Here is a 20,028-nt window from a genome sequence, read left to right on the forward strand (position 1 = left end):
TCTGAGCAGAGGGATGCAGCAGCACAGATACTATTTCTAATCTGTCCTTTGAGCCTGCAGCATTGGTAGGGGATTAGCCAAGGTTATTTCTACAGCAGCTGCCTGGTGTTTTACAATTACAATTTGGTCTTTGTCCTAGAGATCTTACCCTCTTAGGTAATATCCATTGCCCTACAACACTCTTCCTCCTGGTAGTAGCATAAACTCAGATGGTCAGTATGCAGGGGAGTTGGGACTGTTAATAAGCTGTATACACTACCCTGGTCTCCAGTGTACTGGTAACTGGACAGAGACCTGCAGCTCATTTAACACAGACCACCAAAAGTCTGGTGGATTATTTCTAGGGAAATGTCAGTGTTGGAGCTAGTGTCCATCTAATCGGTTATGCTTGCAACCACAAATCTTTCCCCCTTCCTTCTATCCAGTGCCCCAGCTCTAAGTTTGACTGACTTTTCCCTAGGATCACTAATGAGCTCCTCTTGGTTAAAGTGAAGAGGTATTTCTCTGTTCTTGCTCATTCTGTTGCCTTAGATCACTTCTCACTTTCCCCTCTCTAGTCCTTTGTACTCTGATTTTTCATCCTACCGAGCTGACTACTACCTCACTATCTCCTGTGGCAGTTCACCATCATGCTGTGTCCTGGAGCTGTTGTCACTGCTCAATATAGGTTCTGTCCTTGTTCCTGTATTTTCTTCCCCAAGACTGAATTCTATTCACAACTCTGTCAATGACTCTTCAGACCTTTGGCAATGGGCCATTGCTTCTTGGGGCTTCAGTTTCCATAGGTGCATATGGGGTTAGCAACACCCACCTGTGTAAAAAGTCTGAAGTACTACCATGAGTGCTAAGTATTACTATATTTTTCTTAGGTGACTAACTGCTATGGTTTCAGCTCCCTCTTCTATGCAGAGGATTCCCCAGAATTCTGTTTAGCCCCTGCCAGTTTCACATCTCTTCTTCTGTCTCTTCCTCAGTCTCCAGAACTAAGCTCAACTTTTCTCTCACTGCCTCCCCTCTCTATCCCTGTTGACAAATCCAATACCCATCCAGTGTCTCTTCCTAAGGGTTTGTATGGTGCCTGTCGTCATAATATTTGAGCAACTGCTGTCCCCTCTACTCCGAAGTCTACTATTTCATGTTCTCTTCCACCTTCCTCCAAATCCCCTACTCACTTCTTCCATGAGTCCTTCCACCAGTGGTTTCTTGACATCCTCTTTACATTTCTTTTGTCTGTATTAACAGTACTTAAATACAGGGCCCTACATACATAATGATTCCAAGGCCACTATCTGCATCTACCCCTTGAATCAGAATCACGATCTGGAATCTAAGCATTAGTTTTGAAATGGTTCTAGCCCCTTTTGGTTGCAAAGAAAACATTGAAACTATGAAGCAAGTGTAACCAAGAGAGGGATATCTGACTAGTTTGCAGGTAGTCAGAAACAACCATTCTGAGATGCGTGAACTGTCCCAGCTGTTATCTGTTATGTCATCCACAGCTGTCACTTTAAAAACTTAAATGTCAACATTAACTGTTTCACTACTGATCATTATAACATAAACATTCAGCGAATGTGCTCATCTCACAATCCCAAACAGCCTGCCTGGTGCCACAAGTGCCAGCTGTGAAACACTCCTACACTGCCGCACATTTTAACAATTATGCAAGGTAGCCTATTTCCCCTTGTTTTTTCCTACCCCCCCCCCCAGATGTTCTGGTTTAACTTGGATTTAAACTTGGAGAGTGGTCAGTTTGGATGAGCTATTACCAGCAGGAGAGTGAGTTTGTGTGTGTATGGGGGTGGAGGGGGTGTGAGAAAACCTGGATTTGTGCTGGAAATTGCCCACCTTGATTATCATGCACATTGTAGGGAGAGTGGTCACTTTGGATGAGTATTACCAGCAGGATAGTGAGTTTGTGTGTGTGGTTTTTGGGAGGGGGGTGAGGGGGTGAGAGAACCTGGATTTGTGCAGGAAATGGCCCAACTTGATTATCATGCACATTGTGTAAAGAGTTGTCACTTTGGATGAGCTATCACCAGCAGGAGAGTGAATTTGTGTGGGGGGGGTGGAGGGTGAGAAAATCTGGATTTGTGCTGGAAATGGCCCAACCTGATGATCACTTTAGATAAGCTATTACCAGCAGGACAGTGGGGTGGGAGGAGGTATTGTTTCATATCCTCTGTGTGTATATAAAGTCTGCTGCAGTTTCCACGGTATGCATCCGATGAAGTGAGCTGTAGCTCACGAAAGCTCATGCTCAAATAAATTGGTTAGTCTCTAAGGTGCCACAAGTACTCCTTTTCTTTTTGCGAATACAGACTAACATAGCTGTTACTCTGTAACCCCCAACTGTGGTCACAAGGAATAGCGAAATAAATAACACAAGGGGACATGGTGTAGTGGTTCTTACTACTACTTCTAGTCTTGGTCCCATAAGGGATTGGCTCAAGTCCTTCTCTATTCCATTCTGTCTTAAAGCATCAATCCAGTTTTGCTCTAAAACACTATTCCTCCTGGTAGTAGCATAAACTCAGATGGTCAGCTTGCATTTCCACTTCTCCCTCCAGCCCCTGTTGCTTCCCTCGTCACCACTGCCCCATCCCTTCTGCTTCTCCCACCCCATCTCCTCTACAAACTCTCCTTGTAAGGGTCTCATTTCTCTTGGAGTCCAGCCTATAGACAATCTCCCTATGTAACAAGTTAAGCTGCTGGCTTGACACAGGTAGGCAGCAGAAGGTGCAGCAGAGAGATTTCTTTACTTGGGGACCTGCTTTTTCAGTGAATGAGGCTTCTCCTGTGTTCTGATTTGCACCAAAATCAAAAGGGTTGTGCCTGTTGATACCTAGAACATTCCCTGAAGTTTTGGAATTAATTTGATGTGGCATACCAAAGTTATCCCATTACAAAAAGAGAAATGCCATGAGATTGTATACGATGCCCCACATCAGAACTCCCACTGCTGTCAGTGGGAAGTTTTCACAAAGATTCAGGGTAAAATATGACCTTTAGTTAGCAATTATATTTTTCATTATCAGTATTATACCTTTTTACCAAATTCAGCATCACTTAGCTTCAGGACTACTGCTATTTCTGCCTCATGTTTCTTGTCCTTCACTGGCCTTGACTCTTCTGTTCTTCCTTATGCACTTACCTTCACTGCAGCAGCTCTCAATTCCCACTCCTAGGGCATCACTCCTATCTCATTCCACCTGGTAAAGTGATCAGCAAGTAAATAATGCTTAAATCATCAGCAGCAGGTTTTATAGCCAGCACCTGCTATGATTAATGAGATAGGACAGTTTACATCTCACTGCTATTGTCTCAGACTGCCTGCAGATTCAGGAATAAATCTCTGCATTGGTCCATGCTCCGTTCACATTAGGAAGCTTATTTTTGCAACCATGAAGGCTAGAAACTTATTGTTCTTTTTAAATACATGAAAACTGACATTCTGCACAACCTAAATTGTTTTGGGGTCCACAACTACAATAGGTAGGCCAGATATTGGACATCTCTGATGAAAAGGGATATATGGGGTCTTCACCACATGATCTACAAGCACGACACATGCAGCAAAATCAGCAGAATCCACTTCCTACAGATGGGAGAGCAGCTGTTGCTGTTTGAGCCCATCACTGGATTACTCCAATATTAACCAGATAGAAAGGACTTCAGTGCTTCTGTGGTTACATTTAGCCAATCCTCAACTTCTGTAGTGACAAATTAACAAAGAAGTCAGGGAAATTCACCATCTGTGGAGCAGAAGCAGGCACAGCCTTGGCAATTCAGTATGTAGACTATATAGAGGGACAAAGAGGAGTGAGTATGGCTGGTGCCCAGGTGTTACTTTAGAGGACATTTGTTTTTCACAATGAGAATTTCTTCCATGCAGCAAAGACAAGTGAGATCAGCTATTTCTTCTCACAGCAGAACTAGCTCAACTTGCATTATATATACACACAATATAAGGCAAGCTCCTGTGCAATATTTTCTGGGATAATTAACACCTATGATAAATGAATTTAATAAAAAAAGTCCTCTCCCTGGATTTGTTTCTGTTCTTTTATGTGCTTGCCAGCCACAGATTAAGATGCTTTCATTACAAGACATTTTTCTTGGTGAAAAGCAGCAGCATCCCCCTCAGAAGCAGGTGAAATAACTTCCTGCAAGTGCTTTGAGCACATAAAAGAGGCAACTTACAAAAGAATTTAAGAGTAGTTGTCAGTTTCACGCTGCATGGAAAATACCCAAGAAGTGCAGAAAGGTAAGAGTTTAAAATATCCTGTCCCTGCCACCACCAGTCCTTCCACAGAGTACATACACACGATTGTCAAATTCTGTTCAGCACACAAGCAAAGGTCCTGGGAGGCAACAGGAGTGAGGCAGCTTTTGCATCCTCCAGCACCTAAAACAGACACTGTTTTTAATATTCCTTTAAAATAACCTGCATGAAATAAAAGTTTTTAAAAATCCTTCACTGAAAATAAGATTTAATAAACAGCACACAAGGTCCAGAGTCATTTCACATTAACTGTTTAATATATTGCTTAATATTAGAAAGAGCAGTGTCCACATATACACACCCTTCTAGGATGCCATCAAAAGAACAAACATACACACAGGTAGGTCATGGACAGCACATCTGAAGACTTGGGGGTAAAAGCCTCAGCGCTGATTAACAGGCTCCGTTTTTACAGCAATGCTTTAAGCCAGCCTGAGACCTTGTGCCCTCTCATCAAAGAGAAAGGGAAAATAAGGAACTGTATAAAGCATGCAATTCTATACCCACCTTCTCAGAGTAGGATTCCAGCAGTCAAACAGCTCCAGAAAACATTTGTATCACTCCTGTGGGAAATTAACCAAAAGCCAGGAAGGGGACAGGGTCTGCCACAGAGCAGGGCAAACTGGGTGGTCAACCCAGACACATGTGCTGAGTACTTAAGTCTATACCACTCACAACCCTGTGGCGCCCTTTACTTTTCTTTCCAGCCACATCAAAACCTTCTGGCATACAGTTCTCTTAATGCCATCTGGAAAAAAGGCAAGTGGACTCAGAGCAGAATGAAAACAGCCAAACAAACTGATCTAGACACAATCGTGGATTGTGCTAACATCAGTAAACAGGCAACTGGTAACCACTGGGATAAGTGTTACTGGGGAAAATAAGCAACTCTGGTCTTGTCCCTTATGCTACTTAATCTGGGATGCTAACCCTCGGGTCACTTTACAAACCTGAGACAGGATATAGTCCCTCGTGTCCTTCCAGGAATCTGGACTGGGGATCAGCTGTAAGGGTCAGTTTGTACCTAAGAACACAATAATATCTAGCTCTTATAAAGAATTGTTATATTAGAATAGACCAGTTATCTAGTCCTGTATCCTGTTTCCAAGTGGCCAATGTGAGATGCTTCCAAGGAAGGTGTAATCCCCACATAACACACCAAACATACCATACCAGATGGGGTGTGGGATTCCTTCCTGACGTCAGTAGACAAGTTTGTCAAGAAGCATACAGACTGACCTTTATAATTTTCTCCTAGATGATGTGACTACAGATGCAATCAAGAACACATTTGTTTGGAGCTTGTAAAGACATTTGATGAAATAATACTTTGTGGCAGCAAGCTCCACACGTTAATTATACAATGTATAAATCCTCAAATCAATTTAAAATGTTGCTCTTTAATTACCTAGGGGCAACATAGTTCTTGTATAGTGGAAAATGGCAATAAAAACACTAAAGTATAAATGAATTGGCAGGAGTACCTATCTCCTTTTATTTACTTCTCCAAACTAAACAGTCCTCGTCACCTATCCCTCAGCTCTCCTCCCATGGGAATCCTCTCCAATCATTTTGCCTTTCAATTTCTGCTCTTCCCCATTTGAGTTTAGATAACCAGAACCAACAGAGGTATCAAGATGACACCAGCACCATCTATTTATGTAACAGCTGTAATATGGATTTGCCATCACCTCTATCTTCATAATAGCGCCTAACAACTTATTCTATTACTGCAAGACTGTGTATTTTGTTCTGTTTAGGTTCTTATACCACACTCATCATTGTATCTGAGTGACTTCCAGTGCACTGTGTCTACTCCATGGCTCTCAAAGGGAGCTGCTTTAAGGAGAAAAAATTGCATTTAAAAGTCCTAAAATTGTGTTCTCTGAGCTAGTCTGCAACTTTGAATCTGAAGTGTCTTGAATCAGCCCATCACTAAGGGGAATAGGTTAGCATGACTGCTTCCCACCACTTCCCCTGAAGCAGCTCTGATGCATGTTTTCCTTGCTACTGCTACTTAGCAGCTCCTCACTAGCTACTTGCTGCATCACAGAGGAAGAAAATAAATCTGGCTGCTCCATTACCTGTTTCCCTGATGACTACTGGACCTCCAAGAGCAGTAGAGGAGCTCTAACTGAGCCTAGGGGAGTGCCTAGCAAAGGACAGCACCCATCCCCCACAAAAGCACCAGGAAGCTGAGGAGAGAGGGGAGGAAGCGGGGACTGAACCAATCACCAAATATGGCTTCTGGAGTCTGTGCTGCAGCTCTAGTGCAGGTTACAGCAGCTTGAGGGCGGCTCTAACTTGCGCCAGCTATAAGCCACAATGGATCAGTCAGCTGGAGATAGCTGGAATGCAACATGAGGCCCAGAAAGGAGCTGTGTCATCTCTGGGGCTGCTGGGTTCTCATGGGTGGTTTCTGCTGCCTTTGTGCTATCTGAGTAGTGCAAAGAGGGTGGCACACTACAAAGATTCTGCCTCAGAGTACTAGTTTTAGCCTTCACCTTTTTGGAATATGTTTGGCCTCAAGATGAAAACATTGTTGCAGCAGTGCTGGACAAGTACCTACTCCAAGTACTCTAAGTGCTGGACAAGTACCTAGTCCATGCTTTTCTTTTGCCTTTTCTCTCCCCCGGGCAAAACACTAAATTATTTATGATGTGCTAAGTGTACATATTTGCTAAAATACAATACCTAGATCTTTTTTGTGAGGTTACCACTAATTCAGAACTCATCAGTGTATATGAGAAGTTTAAATTGTTTCTTTTAACATGCCTTATGTTGCACTGGTCTACATGGAATTTCATGGGTTGCCACATTGTCTGGCTTTGATTGGTACTTTTGAAGTTCCTCAACACTCCTTAGGCTTGAGGAACCTAACTAGTACCTCACTGGCATATTTTGCCACCTCTCTATTCACCCTTAATTTCCAAATATTTAATATATTAAACACCAATCCTAGAACTTATCTGTAGGTTTCCTTTAAGCCCTTTCCATGCTGAAAACCAGACAGTTATTCCCTCTTTTTGCCTAACCCTTAACTACTTTTTAATCTATACCAAAACCTTACATCTCAGCTCTCTGCTGCCTACCTTTATCCCTTAAACACAAATGTGGTCAGGAAGAATTCACGTCTGAAGATGGCTGACAGGCATTTTTTCAAAAGCTTTTTTAAAGTTTAAATAAAATTTTTTGTCATTATTTAGTTAACCATTTCGAAGAATTGCAACAAGTTAGAGACAAGATTTATCCTTAGAAGAACTGTACTGGTTTGTCCTCTTGTATTGTGTTATATCAAGAAAGTCAAACTTAATTTAACAAAAATAATCCAAGTAATTTCAGATTATTTGAAAGGGGTTACCTCTTTCCACATGCATTGTTAGATGTTACAGATGTCCAATACTAGGCTCATTGATAAGTGTTAAGAAGAAGGCCAGCAGCTTTCACAAGGAATTTCCTTGTTACATTGCAGCTTAGTAAGGCCCCATGTATCTTGCAGTAAACTTGATCTAAATTCACTACAGCAAGGGCTCTTCATTTCTGCTGCACTCCAGTATAGTACAATGAAACATGCAGCTTCTTGTACCATTCAAACATTGCTCTTTGAATTTACAAGAAGCTTGTGCCTGAAAGGTTTTTTTTTGCGTATTCAATATTATTCATGCTCCAGAGCGCTTTACTTATTCCACCTTATCAGCAGATGAATAGAACCAACAACTTTATAAGATGAAATGAAAAGCAACTTCCTACTTCACATAAAATGTTCAGACAGCCATCTCAGGGAGGAGAGGTAATCAAGTATGGCACCACTCACCCACCATACACAAACAAAACACCTCTCAAACTCAACCCTCCTCCTGAAACTCTTGAGTCAAGAATCCAAAGTCAGCCTAGGACTTAGGGCTTCCAAGTCAGAGGACTAGAGATCTACAAGCAGCAGGGATCAGTACAGTAGATAACCCATTAAATGTATTTATCTGTAAACCACAGCAAAAACAAAACTTATGCCATTTTACAAAAGTGAAGGGACCCATACAAACTCCCTGCCGCCCTCCACATATCCGCAAATATACCCTCATCCTACTCTTGAGCAGCTCCTGCTCTCCCACTGCTACCTATCCCAATGTCTGTCAGTACATCTCAATCCTAACATCCTGCTATTCCAATCTAGGCATACTGAACAAAGACGGTCAGTTGTACCACACTCTGGGATGAATATTTGCTAAGGAGTACAGTAAGAAAAAAAATCATTTCACATGTAATTTAAATCAGGTTTCAACATGTGGAGAAAAATATTGTGGCAGCAGTTCTCAAATTATGGCTTGCAAAGGGTTCTTGCTTTCAGCTTGTGCTAGCTGCTCATTTACAGTGTCTTCTACGGGTAAATAAGCTCCTCACTACAGAACACTGATGCCTGTAGAAGCAGCTGGAGAAAGAGGAAATGAAAAGAAAAAAAGGAAGACAGGATTCAAATGATTTCTTCTCAAAAAAATGTAATTTGGCATTTACTAATTCACCAAGTACACTACTTGCAACAGGGATATTGTGGTGCAGAATGGAGATGTATGGAGTGGGAAACTGTTCATTAAATTCTCATACATTAGTGATCCATATGATGACAGGCTTTGAAAACCTCTGGACTAGGGCAGTAACCAAAAAGTGCCACTGAATTCCAATGCACAGTGTTTTTGACCCAGAAAGGTGAAGACTAAGCCCCCAGAAAAGTGGAGAGTAAACTTCACCCTCACTATGTTCAAAGTCACCATTAATATTCTGAAGCTAATCCTCCCCCTCACCTGCCGACAAACTCTGAACGCCATACAAAGCTGGCAAGAAAATGGATTTCTCCTTCTCACTGGAGATTTCAAAAAAGATACCAGGGAGTAGGATACTTCTCTGAAGAAACTGATACAAAGAAAGGAGGAAAAACAACATCTACTGACATTTGCAATCAGTTGCATTCAGAGAACGTATCATTGGAGGAACAGAAGCTAATACAGAAGGGAGACTGAATCCCAAGACAAGAGCATAGAACTCAAACAAAACCCAAACACAACTTTGAAAGGGTACCTCTATGATGTATGAAGACGACTTGAACAATCTCTCTCCCCCTGCCCCAGCTTGTGTTTTAATAATAGCAGGAATGCATAATATTGTCTTCTTTGGTTTTGTGTTGGGAGGCATTTTGGGAAGTGGAAGATAAGCAATTACAACAGATATAACATTTTAATTGAAGAGGAGAGGGTGATGACTCACAAAGGCTTCCTGTATTCAAAATGGTAAACGCTTAAGTGTCAATAAAAAATAGTTTTAGGCAGTTTAACTAAAAATCCTTTCCCCTAACAGCTTAATTTTCATTATCTTGCTGCTTTCTTGTGATGTCACCATTTACACTAGCTCTCCAGTTTTTCAGCCTAGATGGGACCTAAATTTCTCACATAAAAATAAAGCAAAAACTTTTGAAAAAAATTCATGCTTTTACACGCATTTTTTTAAAAAGCAAAAAGGGCACCAGTCCGTTTTTACCTTTGTAAGTCCACCTTTAAGAATAAAGAGTTACAGGCTGGCGTGGAGTAAAACAAGAAATATGAAATGGTAAGTTGCTGCTCCTTTCTGCTAACCTTGCATAATTCAGAACTTGATCAATTTCCCACTGAAGTCAATTGGAGCCTTTCTGCTGATTTCAATGGGAATTAGATCAAGCCTTTACTGGTCAGGCTTAATGGTGGAGATCTTACTTCTCTACTGCGGTCATATTAGTGTCTCTCATCACCTGAAGATGGTTAAAATGAAATACTTGTTTGAAATAAAACAATGAATATTTAGAAAAAATATATTTTTGATTACCATAAGTTTATTTTAAATGATTTAACAAATAAAAAAATGTTAGATTTATGCAAGCAAACATTTTAACGCTTTAATCTTTGACAAACTGTACAAATGAAAACCATCACACTACAGGTTTAATGGCTCAGGGACCATTCAGGGTGGGCATGTATGCGGCTGTGGCACACCGAGCGAGTCCAATTCCTGAGACCAGGGTTCAGATCTTCTGGTTCTTCAGAGCAGGGCAGCTGCTAAATGATTTAACACAAATAGTTACTGGATCACAATACAATGAAAGAAAGGCCATTTCAAATCATGTAAGTGACCTCAAAATGTCTGGTCCAGGTGTCAGGCCACGGAGCCTTACCGATTAGTCTTCTTCTTCAAAAGTGAGTTGACAGATTTTCTCCCTTGCTTAGTGAGGTGGTATCCACATGTGTTTATACAATACAGTATGAGACCATTTAAGTACAGGTGTAATACAACAGTAATTACAAACCACAGGACATGAAACAAAGTCAACTCTATTCACACTTTCTGCATTTCAAACAATGGGAGCAATCAAAATCATGCATTACATCTGAAATAAACTTTTAGTTTCAATTCTTCTGCAAGAGTGTCCGTTTCCTTAAGTTCTGAATGGGTTTTCTTGAGCTTGTCTCACAGACTAGTCATGGAATGTTACTGATGGAAACGTGTGAACTGGAAACCATCCAAAAATGGTAAAGAATAAAAGACAAAAAATAAACAAAAACAACCAAATCACACATTATGAGATTCCATTTTAATGGCAGAGTACAGAAAAGAAATTGGTGAAATTTCACAAGAAAAGCATTTTACACAATTCAGTATGTACAGAATAAAGTGTGTGTCTGGTTTTTGGTAAAACAAGTGTAAGCTTTAGTCAGTATCTACTGCAGGATGCAAAATACTCCCATATTAAACTGAAACAAAGAATATACATAACAAAATCCCAGCACTGGCTCCTCAAATATTGAGACTGGCTGGGTCCATTTCAACCCACTGGGCTCTCTGCTGAGCTTTCAGCAGTTACTGAAACTAGCTTGTTAGTTTCCAAACTACCGTCAGCAGTTTTTGTCTTGCTCTGAACAATGCACAATCCATTGTCCCCTGAGCCACTCTCCTTTGCAGGTGTTTCCTTGAGCTCTGGGAGGACAGTTTCAATGCAGCCAGAAGCCTGGTTTTCCACACTGTCTCCATCACAGCTCAAAGATGGCATTTCAGCAATGTCTGCTGTGCTGTCTTTGCTCTCCTCCACTTGCAGAAGGATCTCAGAGATTGGAGGAATGCCCTGTATTTCTAGAACAGGCATGCCCACTTCGGCAGTGTCACTATTTGATAAGCGTGACTCAAGGTGTGGGACAGCTGTTTCAGAGATCAGGGTGCAAAATTTGTCTTCTTGATCACCAGAAGTTAATGCAACAAAATCAATAATTTCTGGTTCATCCACTGGATGCTCAATGCTCAGTTCACTGGTTTTGCTGGGCTCCAGCCCGATGGATGCAATGGTTTCTAATTTGGGGAGATCTTCAGTATCCTCATTTAGAATTCCTGCTGTTAGGATACCAAGATGTTCACGTTCCACTTCAATGTCCCCCAAACTGAAATCAATGCTTTCTAACTCCAACTCTGCTTTCAGGATGGGAGTGTCACTAGGTTTCACATCTTCTGGCTTTAAGGAATCTTTCTCATTTTCCATATTAAAATTTAGCGTGAGAGTTTCTGATTGTTCAAAGCTAAATTCTGAGTAAGTGGTGTTAAGGTCAAAGTCATTAGCTGCTGAGGTACTTAAGACCTCTTGGTTTATTTCTGTGTGGGTAAGGGTCCCTCCTCCAAGACGACCCACACTGAAGTCTGCTGGTAGAGCATCTAGTGGCTCTTGAACCATATCAGACTGAGCACTAGAAAAGTCAACACCTCCTATTTCTAATGCATCTTTCTCTGCAGTAAAATTCCCTAACTTTATATCTGATTCAGGGCCCCTCAATGTATTATTTTCAACATCATACATTAATTCTAGGCTGGAATTGGGTTCAACAGTGTTTGCAGTGCAGGTGCTGACTAGCTCTGTGACATCCTGTTCCTGGTGGTGGATGTCTAACGTCGCACAGCTTGAATGTTCATGCCTGAGCTCTTCTTGTACCACTAATATGCTATTTTTCATTTCTACATTGGTGAGACACGTGACAGGGACACTGACTTCATTAGAACCATTGTTTATTTCTGGATTATCTACTGTTTGAGTATATAGTAGTTCCTGACTACTTTGTGACTGAGAACTAACCAAGATGACCTGTTTGTTTTTATTACTAGTTTGAGAGGAGTCCAATTCACTTGGGCATTTTGCTGTCAATTCTGAAACCCTATTTTGGATCTCTGAAGTCTGGAGGGCTTCATCAATGACTGCTGACTGAGACCTTTCCAAGACTACATTTTCCAGTTTTATACCTCGTAAGGAAGCATTATGTTCTATCATTATCGCTACTGAAACTTTTTCCTCACTGACTTTATTTGATGTGTCTAGTTGTTCAGGAACCAATTCACCCTGAACATATGGCAACTCTGGGCTGTCAATTTCTGTATTAGTTTTATGGCTGTCATCACTTAATTTTTCCTCTGTTAAACTGGGATCTCCCACCTTGTGGATTTCATTGCATCTTTCAGGTAACTGATTCTCTGGGTGTCTGAGACTAAGTTCAAACTGAGCTCCTGTTAACTCTGAGTCTTCCATCTCTATATCTTTTTCAGAAGCATTAGATATATCTGCTTTGGCATCCACAGTACTGTCTCTCTTCTCCTCTCTGGTTTTCCCTTGGACCTCAATTATTTGTGGATCTTGGGATTCCTGGCAGACCTCTTGTTCTCCACTTGTTCTACCCATGTCTCTCATTTCTATAGATTTCTGGATATGGGTGACGGTTTTAATTTCTGACAATTGTGTGACTGACATTTCTGGTATCTGAGGCTCTGGCAGTTTCTTACTAATTTCTGCCTGATCAATAGTTTCCATTTCTAACTCATTCTCCCAGGGAACTGAAGCACCTGCTGCTTGATCTTTAGACTGCGCGATTTCCTCCTCTTTGGATTTAGCCTGAAAATCTGATGCAAGAACATTTTGGGATTCATAGCTCACCTCCCCCTGAACTCTGTTTGGGATTTCAGTGCTCTTTTCTGTATAGGGTGTTGAAGTCTCCTGGACTTCTATTTTCTCAGGTTCTGAGGCCCCCTCATCTGAGTAGACCTGACTAACCTCTGAGTAAGTAGCTATATTTTGGAAAGTTTCTTTCATGGAAGATGGACTGCCACTTGGTTTAGAGTTTGCTGGCATATCTATGCTTCTCTCTGTTTTTGCTATGTTAAAGTTTTCTCCATTTGGAACTGGGGAACTTGCAAGTTTGCTGTCAGATGAATTCTTTCCACCACTACTGTAGAATATATCATAGAGGTCTTTAGCATTTGCTGTGGCCAGACAAGAGTTCCGTTTCTCTATTTTTTTAGCCTGGTCACTAAAAGCAGTAGAAGGTGGTGGTGGAGGGGGGCGCACTGGCATTGCCAGCATTTCCTGGTCACTCTCAGATACCCCTGGCGCCACTTCATCTGCTAGGATGACTGCTGCCTGTTTAGCTGGGGGTGGAATTGAGGGTGGAGGGGGAGGTGGCTTCTCAGAGGATTCATTCTTCTCTGGCACTTTCATATCTTCCTGTGTCCCTTTCAAAATTACCTCCTCTCCCCCAAATGCTTTTGAGATTATATCTGGAGGCAGCAGAACATCTGCATTGGATTCTTTCACCACGGGTAGTGGTTTGGTGGTGGCACCAGAGGATTTTATAGACAAAAAAGTGTTTAAAGGTGCTGGCTTGCTTACTGTTGCAGTTGCAGACTTCCTGAAAATCATGGTAGGGACTGGCAGATTGGGTCGAATTTTTGCTTGTGTTGAAGTGGAAGCGACTGGCGTCCAGGGGCTAGTGTGTGGTATAACGGTCTTCCCAGAGAGCTTAATTTCAATGGGCTTAGCATGGGGTTTCCCAGATTGAGACTTGCCCTCCTCCTTATCTTTACTTCCTTCAACACTCTCCTCCTTTGGGGGAGCTGCAACTGCTCCTGGATTTTTATCCTCTCTCTCATTCTTTTTCCAGCTGAACTTTCCAAAGGAAGATTGAGTTGGCGATTCCTTTTTTGAGTCCTCTTTCTTCTCTTCTTTCTTTTCTTCCTTCTTCTCTTCTTTCTTTTCTTCCTTCTTCTCTTCCTTCTTTTCTTCCTTCTTCTCTTCCTTCTTCAATTTAAGCTTAATACCAAGTTTCCGTCCAGCAGTATCCATTTTGCCCTGAGTACTACTGGTTTCACTAACCCCTTCTCCCAGCTCTGGAGTGCTCTTTGTTTCTTCTTTTTTTGCCACTTTTGCCTTCTTCTCATCTTTCTCCTCTTTTTGCTTTTCTCCCAGTTTCCTTTTCATCTCATTCTGCCGCCTGCGCTCTGTTTCCAGGACCACAGCCAACCCAGCTTGACGGTCCAGGTTTCTCCTCTCTTCATAAAGTGGATTCTCATCCACATGTTTCTGTGAAAAGAAATGGCACAATCTCAGCAGCTGTTACTAAAGAAATAAAACTTTGCTCTGGAACGGTTCTGACTTGTTAGATTTGCCAGTTCAACACTATTAGGAGAATAGAGATCTTCTTCCTGCCAAGAAACAGGAAATAGGGGTTTCACGCCCAGAATTCTGCAACTCAATGCTAAGAAAACATTAAAATTAAATCCTATATTCTACGGAAATGTTTGAAAGTCAGCACTGGGATTAAAGCCTGACTTCAATACCACACAGATGAACGAGCCTCTATATAAGCTAGTAAATTCTATTTCTTGCTCTTAGTGTGTTTAATTTGTTCAGTCGTAAATGGTCACACTACTCAACCATGAGGCAAGTATTATTTCAAAGGGAAGGAACAGAGAGAATCAGAAGCTAACCAAGGAATGGCTCACTGCCAGTACCCCAGGTACCAACCTTGTATTTCTCATTGTGGGGATGACTTTTCACATGTTGCTCTCCTGAGATTTGATCTCCAAAAAATTCATGACAGAGCTGGCAATAATATCCAGTGATGGGAATCAGAAACTCAGAGCCTGAAAAGGCAAAAGAAAATATAGAAATAAAACAGAAGAAAATGCCTAACCTTTAATAAAAGCCAAAAAAAAAAATCCATGACAGGTACCAGTGATGTAGAACCTCCAGCAATGTTCCTATTCATGCTCCTGGAATTGGACAAACTATTCTTTACACTTCCAGTATGGGAACTTGCACTATCGGGAATACTCCTTAGATTTAACACATCTATCTTCAGCATCATGGCTGGGAGAATTATTTTCAATTCTTTCCCTCATCCACTACTATTTCTTAAAATATTAAACTGCTAGTGCTTGTGCTTTTTGTCTGCTTTCTCATCTCCAACACGAAGTCCACTCAAATACTAATCACCACCTAAAACTACAAAGCCTTCTAAAGGAAAGCACTGAAAATCCACAATGCATGCCTGGGGAAAAAAGGCAACTTTCTCAATAAAGCTTAATTCATTGGGTCTTTGTGCCCACAGGAAACCACCTACTGTAACCTAACATACAGCAGATCCTTCCTCCAGTGCCATTATCCAACACACCAGATTGAGAAGATTATACACAAGTCAGTAAATCAATTCCTAGCAGGACTGTTAAGTACATCACTTGTGTGCAGTAGTATTTTTTGATCCAAACATTATACCTTCCCAATTCACTATAAATCCTTTCCTCTGGTCTCTGTCACTTGAACCCAACAAGTTTACATCAGAGGCCTCTCAGGGGCAATTCCCAGGACCAAAGCAAATATATAAAGGAAAGTTACAGGCTTCAGAGCAGCTAAAATACTAAAGTCCCCCAAAACACTAAATTTTACAACCTTTTTCTTACTCCCACTGTTTCAGCAGCAGATCTTAGAACGTCTGGAGAGAAGGAAACAAACCACCTAACGCTTAGAAGAAGCAACCACCACAAAAGTCAAATGTTAAAAACAGCTTATGTTTCCCTACAATCTCACTCCATGCTCTTTTAAACTTGATAATCAGGTAATGAAACATTCCCACCTAACTTGGAATGGTTACCATACTCCTCCCATACATAGCAAGGTTTTACACACTATCTAGAACCACAATCAAAACCATTGGACTTCCTCTCCCAGAGCAGCTGGAACCTGCTGGAGGGCAGATCAAGATCATATGTAGGAGAAAAGGAAGTAAAGTTACCTTTGGCGGGAACCGTTATCTTATCAATGCGTTTTACGAAGTCTTGTTTGGCCTCACTCTGGGTCTTCGAAGCCCAAGGTCTGTTGTAAGGATCCAGGGTCTATTTGCATAGTGACAGAGGCATACAAGCTCATTCATTACACTAACAAGTCAAATACACCCTTCTTGTTTTTTCTTTTTACATCACTTTAATACAGTGAGAACCAAAATCAGAATACAAATATGTACACGAACTATGTTCTATTCCCTTTCCCCTTCCCTCCTTGTGATTTGTTATAAAGAAAATAACCTGTGAAAAGGTAACAGATAAATCAAATCAACAAGTAGGTGGTGTTTGAAATGCAAATTTTAAAAACTGGTGCCCTACTGAACTAGATACAAAAGCCCCATTTACGCTCATAAACAAGTTACACAAACTGCTGAAGCTTTACATTAAGCAAATTACATTAGGCAATTGCTCTTGAGTTCAATATCACTTTAGGCTCTCTTGCAAAGGATAATTTTGTGACTGATACTTCAGTGTGTAATTCCTTATAACATGAAATCTACTTAATGAAGGAGGCTTGACACATACCTGTCTGTGTTTCTTATTGTGCATGTGTGTAAAAAAGTCAAACATGGTCCCACAGATGGTATTGCAGTCTTTGCACCAGTGGTTCCCTGCATCATAATATTCATAAATATTGGCCAACTGGAAAGGATGCTTGGACGACTGAGAAGAGGATTCTGCAGGCTTGGGACTTTTACCTCTGGACTTTTCATTTGTTGTTTTTGATTCCTAAATGGAACACAAGGAAACGTTTCTTTAAGACATGGAAGGACACACGATGTGTTGGAACTCAAAACCTGCCTCCAGCAGAGACCATACACACACAAAAAATATATATCACCTGCTAGTCAACGCTCAGGCTAAGTCCACCGTTTCAGTGAGCTGGCACTGCAGACTCAGATGCTGTGTGGCCAATGAAGAGCTTCCAATAAGATTCCCAGATGTAATGGCTAGATAGTAGGTATGTAATTAAGGAACCAAATGAGCAAATACCCCCAGGGTAAGCATCCTCCCCATTTTATGGGGTAAGTGTATGTACCCGAGTGGTGCCAGTTAGGAGTACCAGCTAAACATTGCCAGGAATATCTAAAAAACTCCCTACTGCCATACTGCGGTTATTGTAAAAATAACTTGGATGGAAACAGAATAAAAAGAAATTGAATCATTTAACTCAAAACTATTTAACAGGCAAAGAACAACACCCTGCAAAACTAAACAAGCGCCTTGTATTTTCCAACAGGCTCATGATTTCTAAGGAGCCAAAAAGAAGCCTCTTTTACCCAAGTTTATGTGATACAACGTGTCTCTTGTGCTCAGATACATCCTGGAATAGACGCTAGCGCTTTACGCTTTGAAGTCTATGCTAATGGACACTGACCTGTAAAGGCCAAAGTCATACAGCAGAAGACTCCCACCATTTTTAAAAATAAACAAAATGAGTATCTGAGGTACAGGTGAAAATCTGAGAGTGAAAAAAATCAAACAATACCCAAGAGGGACATAAGATTGAGTCAGCCTTGTTGGCTCAGACAATGACCTGTAGATATTGCCATTTAGTAAATACCGAGTTTGTGCTTTACATTCTGATTGGGTGAAACAGCATCATAGGACCATTTCTAATCTGTGCAACTGTCTCAAAAATTAACGTTTTAAGGTAACTGAGATGGCACAAAGCATGGATCTGTTGCACCATCTCCAAGTTATTCAGTTCCCAGTGTCGAACAAATCCAACTATATGACCACTCCATATCTTCTCATTAGTGATCCCTACTTGAAGTTCTCTTTGATAATAGAGCCGGAAGAGATCTACACACCTAGTGGCTACTTCCATAACTACTGACTGCTCAGGAACAGAGTGAACATAGCATTCTCTCATCCAGAGAATGTACAGGGCAACAAGTGATTGGTCAAAAGAACAAGGAAGTGTATCCATTGTATCTAAGAAGTGGGATTGCTTATGCTGTTAATTTTATATACACTCTCATATTTGGGGTCCTACAAGGCATTTTGTATGGCAGGGACAGACCCCAATAAGTCACATCCCTTTGGAATGATCATATTGACCCAATGACAGATGGCAGTCACTTCTCACCTCCTTTTATGCTTCTTCGCTTGAAAGTGAGCAGCATGCAGATCACAGGATCTCTCTTCAATACCAACAGAAACCGTAAAGGAAAAAAGCTCATGCAGGAGAGCAGCCTTATTAGGGCCTCTTGTTTAACAGGCAATACTGCAAAATTGGTGCTTCACTTCTTTACCACTAGTATTATGTTTCAACTTCCATATTTGCAATGGGTTTGTGCCACCACACACTGACTATCCAGTCTCAGCAGACAGATAGATTGTAAAATATTGCCACAGAGACAGATACACTCATGCCATGGAGAGTTTGTTTCAGCCCTGCCCAAGGCCAAGAAAAATGTTCAGAATCCTCATGTCAGATTAGAAAAGGTCACAACCAATTTTTCTCTTTTTCTTTTTATTAAAAAGCTACCAATCCGAACTCCTAGGTGAATCTAAGAGATTAACCCCAGTATTCCATGTGCCTGTAAGAATATACCAGCTGTTCCTGGTGAGGGTGTAGAATTTTCCAAATTAAAATGAGCAACCATTAAAGGAAATCAGTTGACTATGAGTATACAGAGTACAAACAACATAAGACAAAGTAATAAGAGTGGAATGCTCCATAGTCTGAACTGTCGCAACCCCACCAACCCCTTTGCAAAATACACAATATGGTCACACCTACAAAACAAAACAAATTTATGGTGAATACTATCTCCCCTCCAAATATATGTTACCCATTCAGAAACTAGGTTCATACGTCTCCCAAACATATACACCCCTCTTCAGAGGCTGTTGTACATGTGACCTACATAAAAGTTTTAGGACTGTCCTCTGGAATGTAGGTAATCTATTCTGGGGTTATTGTTACCCCTTTAAATGTAGAGAGCCCATATGAAGAGTGGTGGCATTCCCCAAAAGTGAACAGGCATGTATGTATGTGTGCACCAATAATGTCATATAAAAATGTTAGCTTAATAAGTCTTGCCCTGATCTCCTAGTGAGTGGCTGGGAACAGACACCTCCTCAGTGCCCTCTTCTCAAAGAGGGGAAATCGTTTTTCACCCAAATCTAAGATTTTACCTTATTGGAAAAGGGCGTTTTCTCCAGACCTTTTGCATTCTCTGACTTGCTGTTTTTTTCAGTGGATTCTTTAGTTTCCATGGATGGTTTCCGGGGTTTTTCAAAAATGTTTATCCCCAGGATCTGGGCTACTTTGTCAAGCTCAGATTGCTTCTTCTCTGCTGCATCAGACTCCTTGTGCAGCTCAGAAATCTCCTTCATAATGTTTTCTTGCAGCCGGTTCACCTCTGCTAGTAAAGGGTCTTTGTGCCCATCCTTCTCCCGCCTTTTCTTCCGCAGCATCTCCCCTGAGCCAAATGAGGAGGTAGAGGAGTAGGAAGCGCAAGAGGAAAATCATGTTAAAACATGTACAATTATTCCAGTCAGATAATTAACTGTTAAATTTATAAAATATCTAGGAAATATCTAGGTTAGAGTTTTTGACCAGAAAGGAA

The 20,028-nt window shown here is 41.1% G+C and overlaps 1 protein-coding gene across 1 annotated transcript in view; it reads right to left on the reverse strand.

Annotated features, from left to right (window-relative positions):
* Window positions 1-10,119: 10,119 nt before the first annotated feature.
* ZNF318 (zinc finger protein 318) overlaps window positions 10,120-20,028 on the reverse strand; it is a 35,443-nt gene continuing 25,534 nt past the window's right edge. The window contains exons 6-10 of the mRNA XM_084624150.1: window positions 19,595-19,881; window positions 16,973-17,176; window positions 16,399-16,498; window positions 15,132-15,250; window positions 10,120-14,687 (exon numbers count right to left, since the gene is read on the reverse strand). Coding sequence (XP_084480276.1) covers window positions 11,127-14,687; window positions 15,132-15,250; window positions 16,399-16,498; window positions 16,973-17,176; window positions 19,595-19,881 — 4,271 coding nt within the window. The 3' untranslated portion in view covers window positions 10,120-11,126. The remainder of the gene's footprint in view (window positions 14,688-15,131; window positions 15,251-16,398; window positions 16,499-16,972; window positions 17,177-19,594; window positions 19,882-20,028) is intronic.

The sequence above is a fragment of the Lepidochelys olivacea genome (genome assembly GCF_965140295.1).
Source record: "Lepidochelys olivacea isolate rLepOli2 genome assembly, chromosome: 3".
Classification (NCBI taxonomy): Eukaryota; Metazoa; Chordata; order Testudines; family Cheloniidae; genus Lepidochelys; species Lepidochelys olivacea.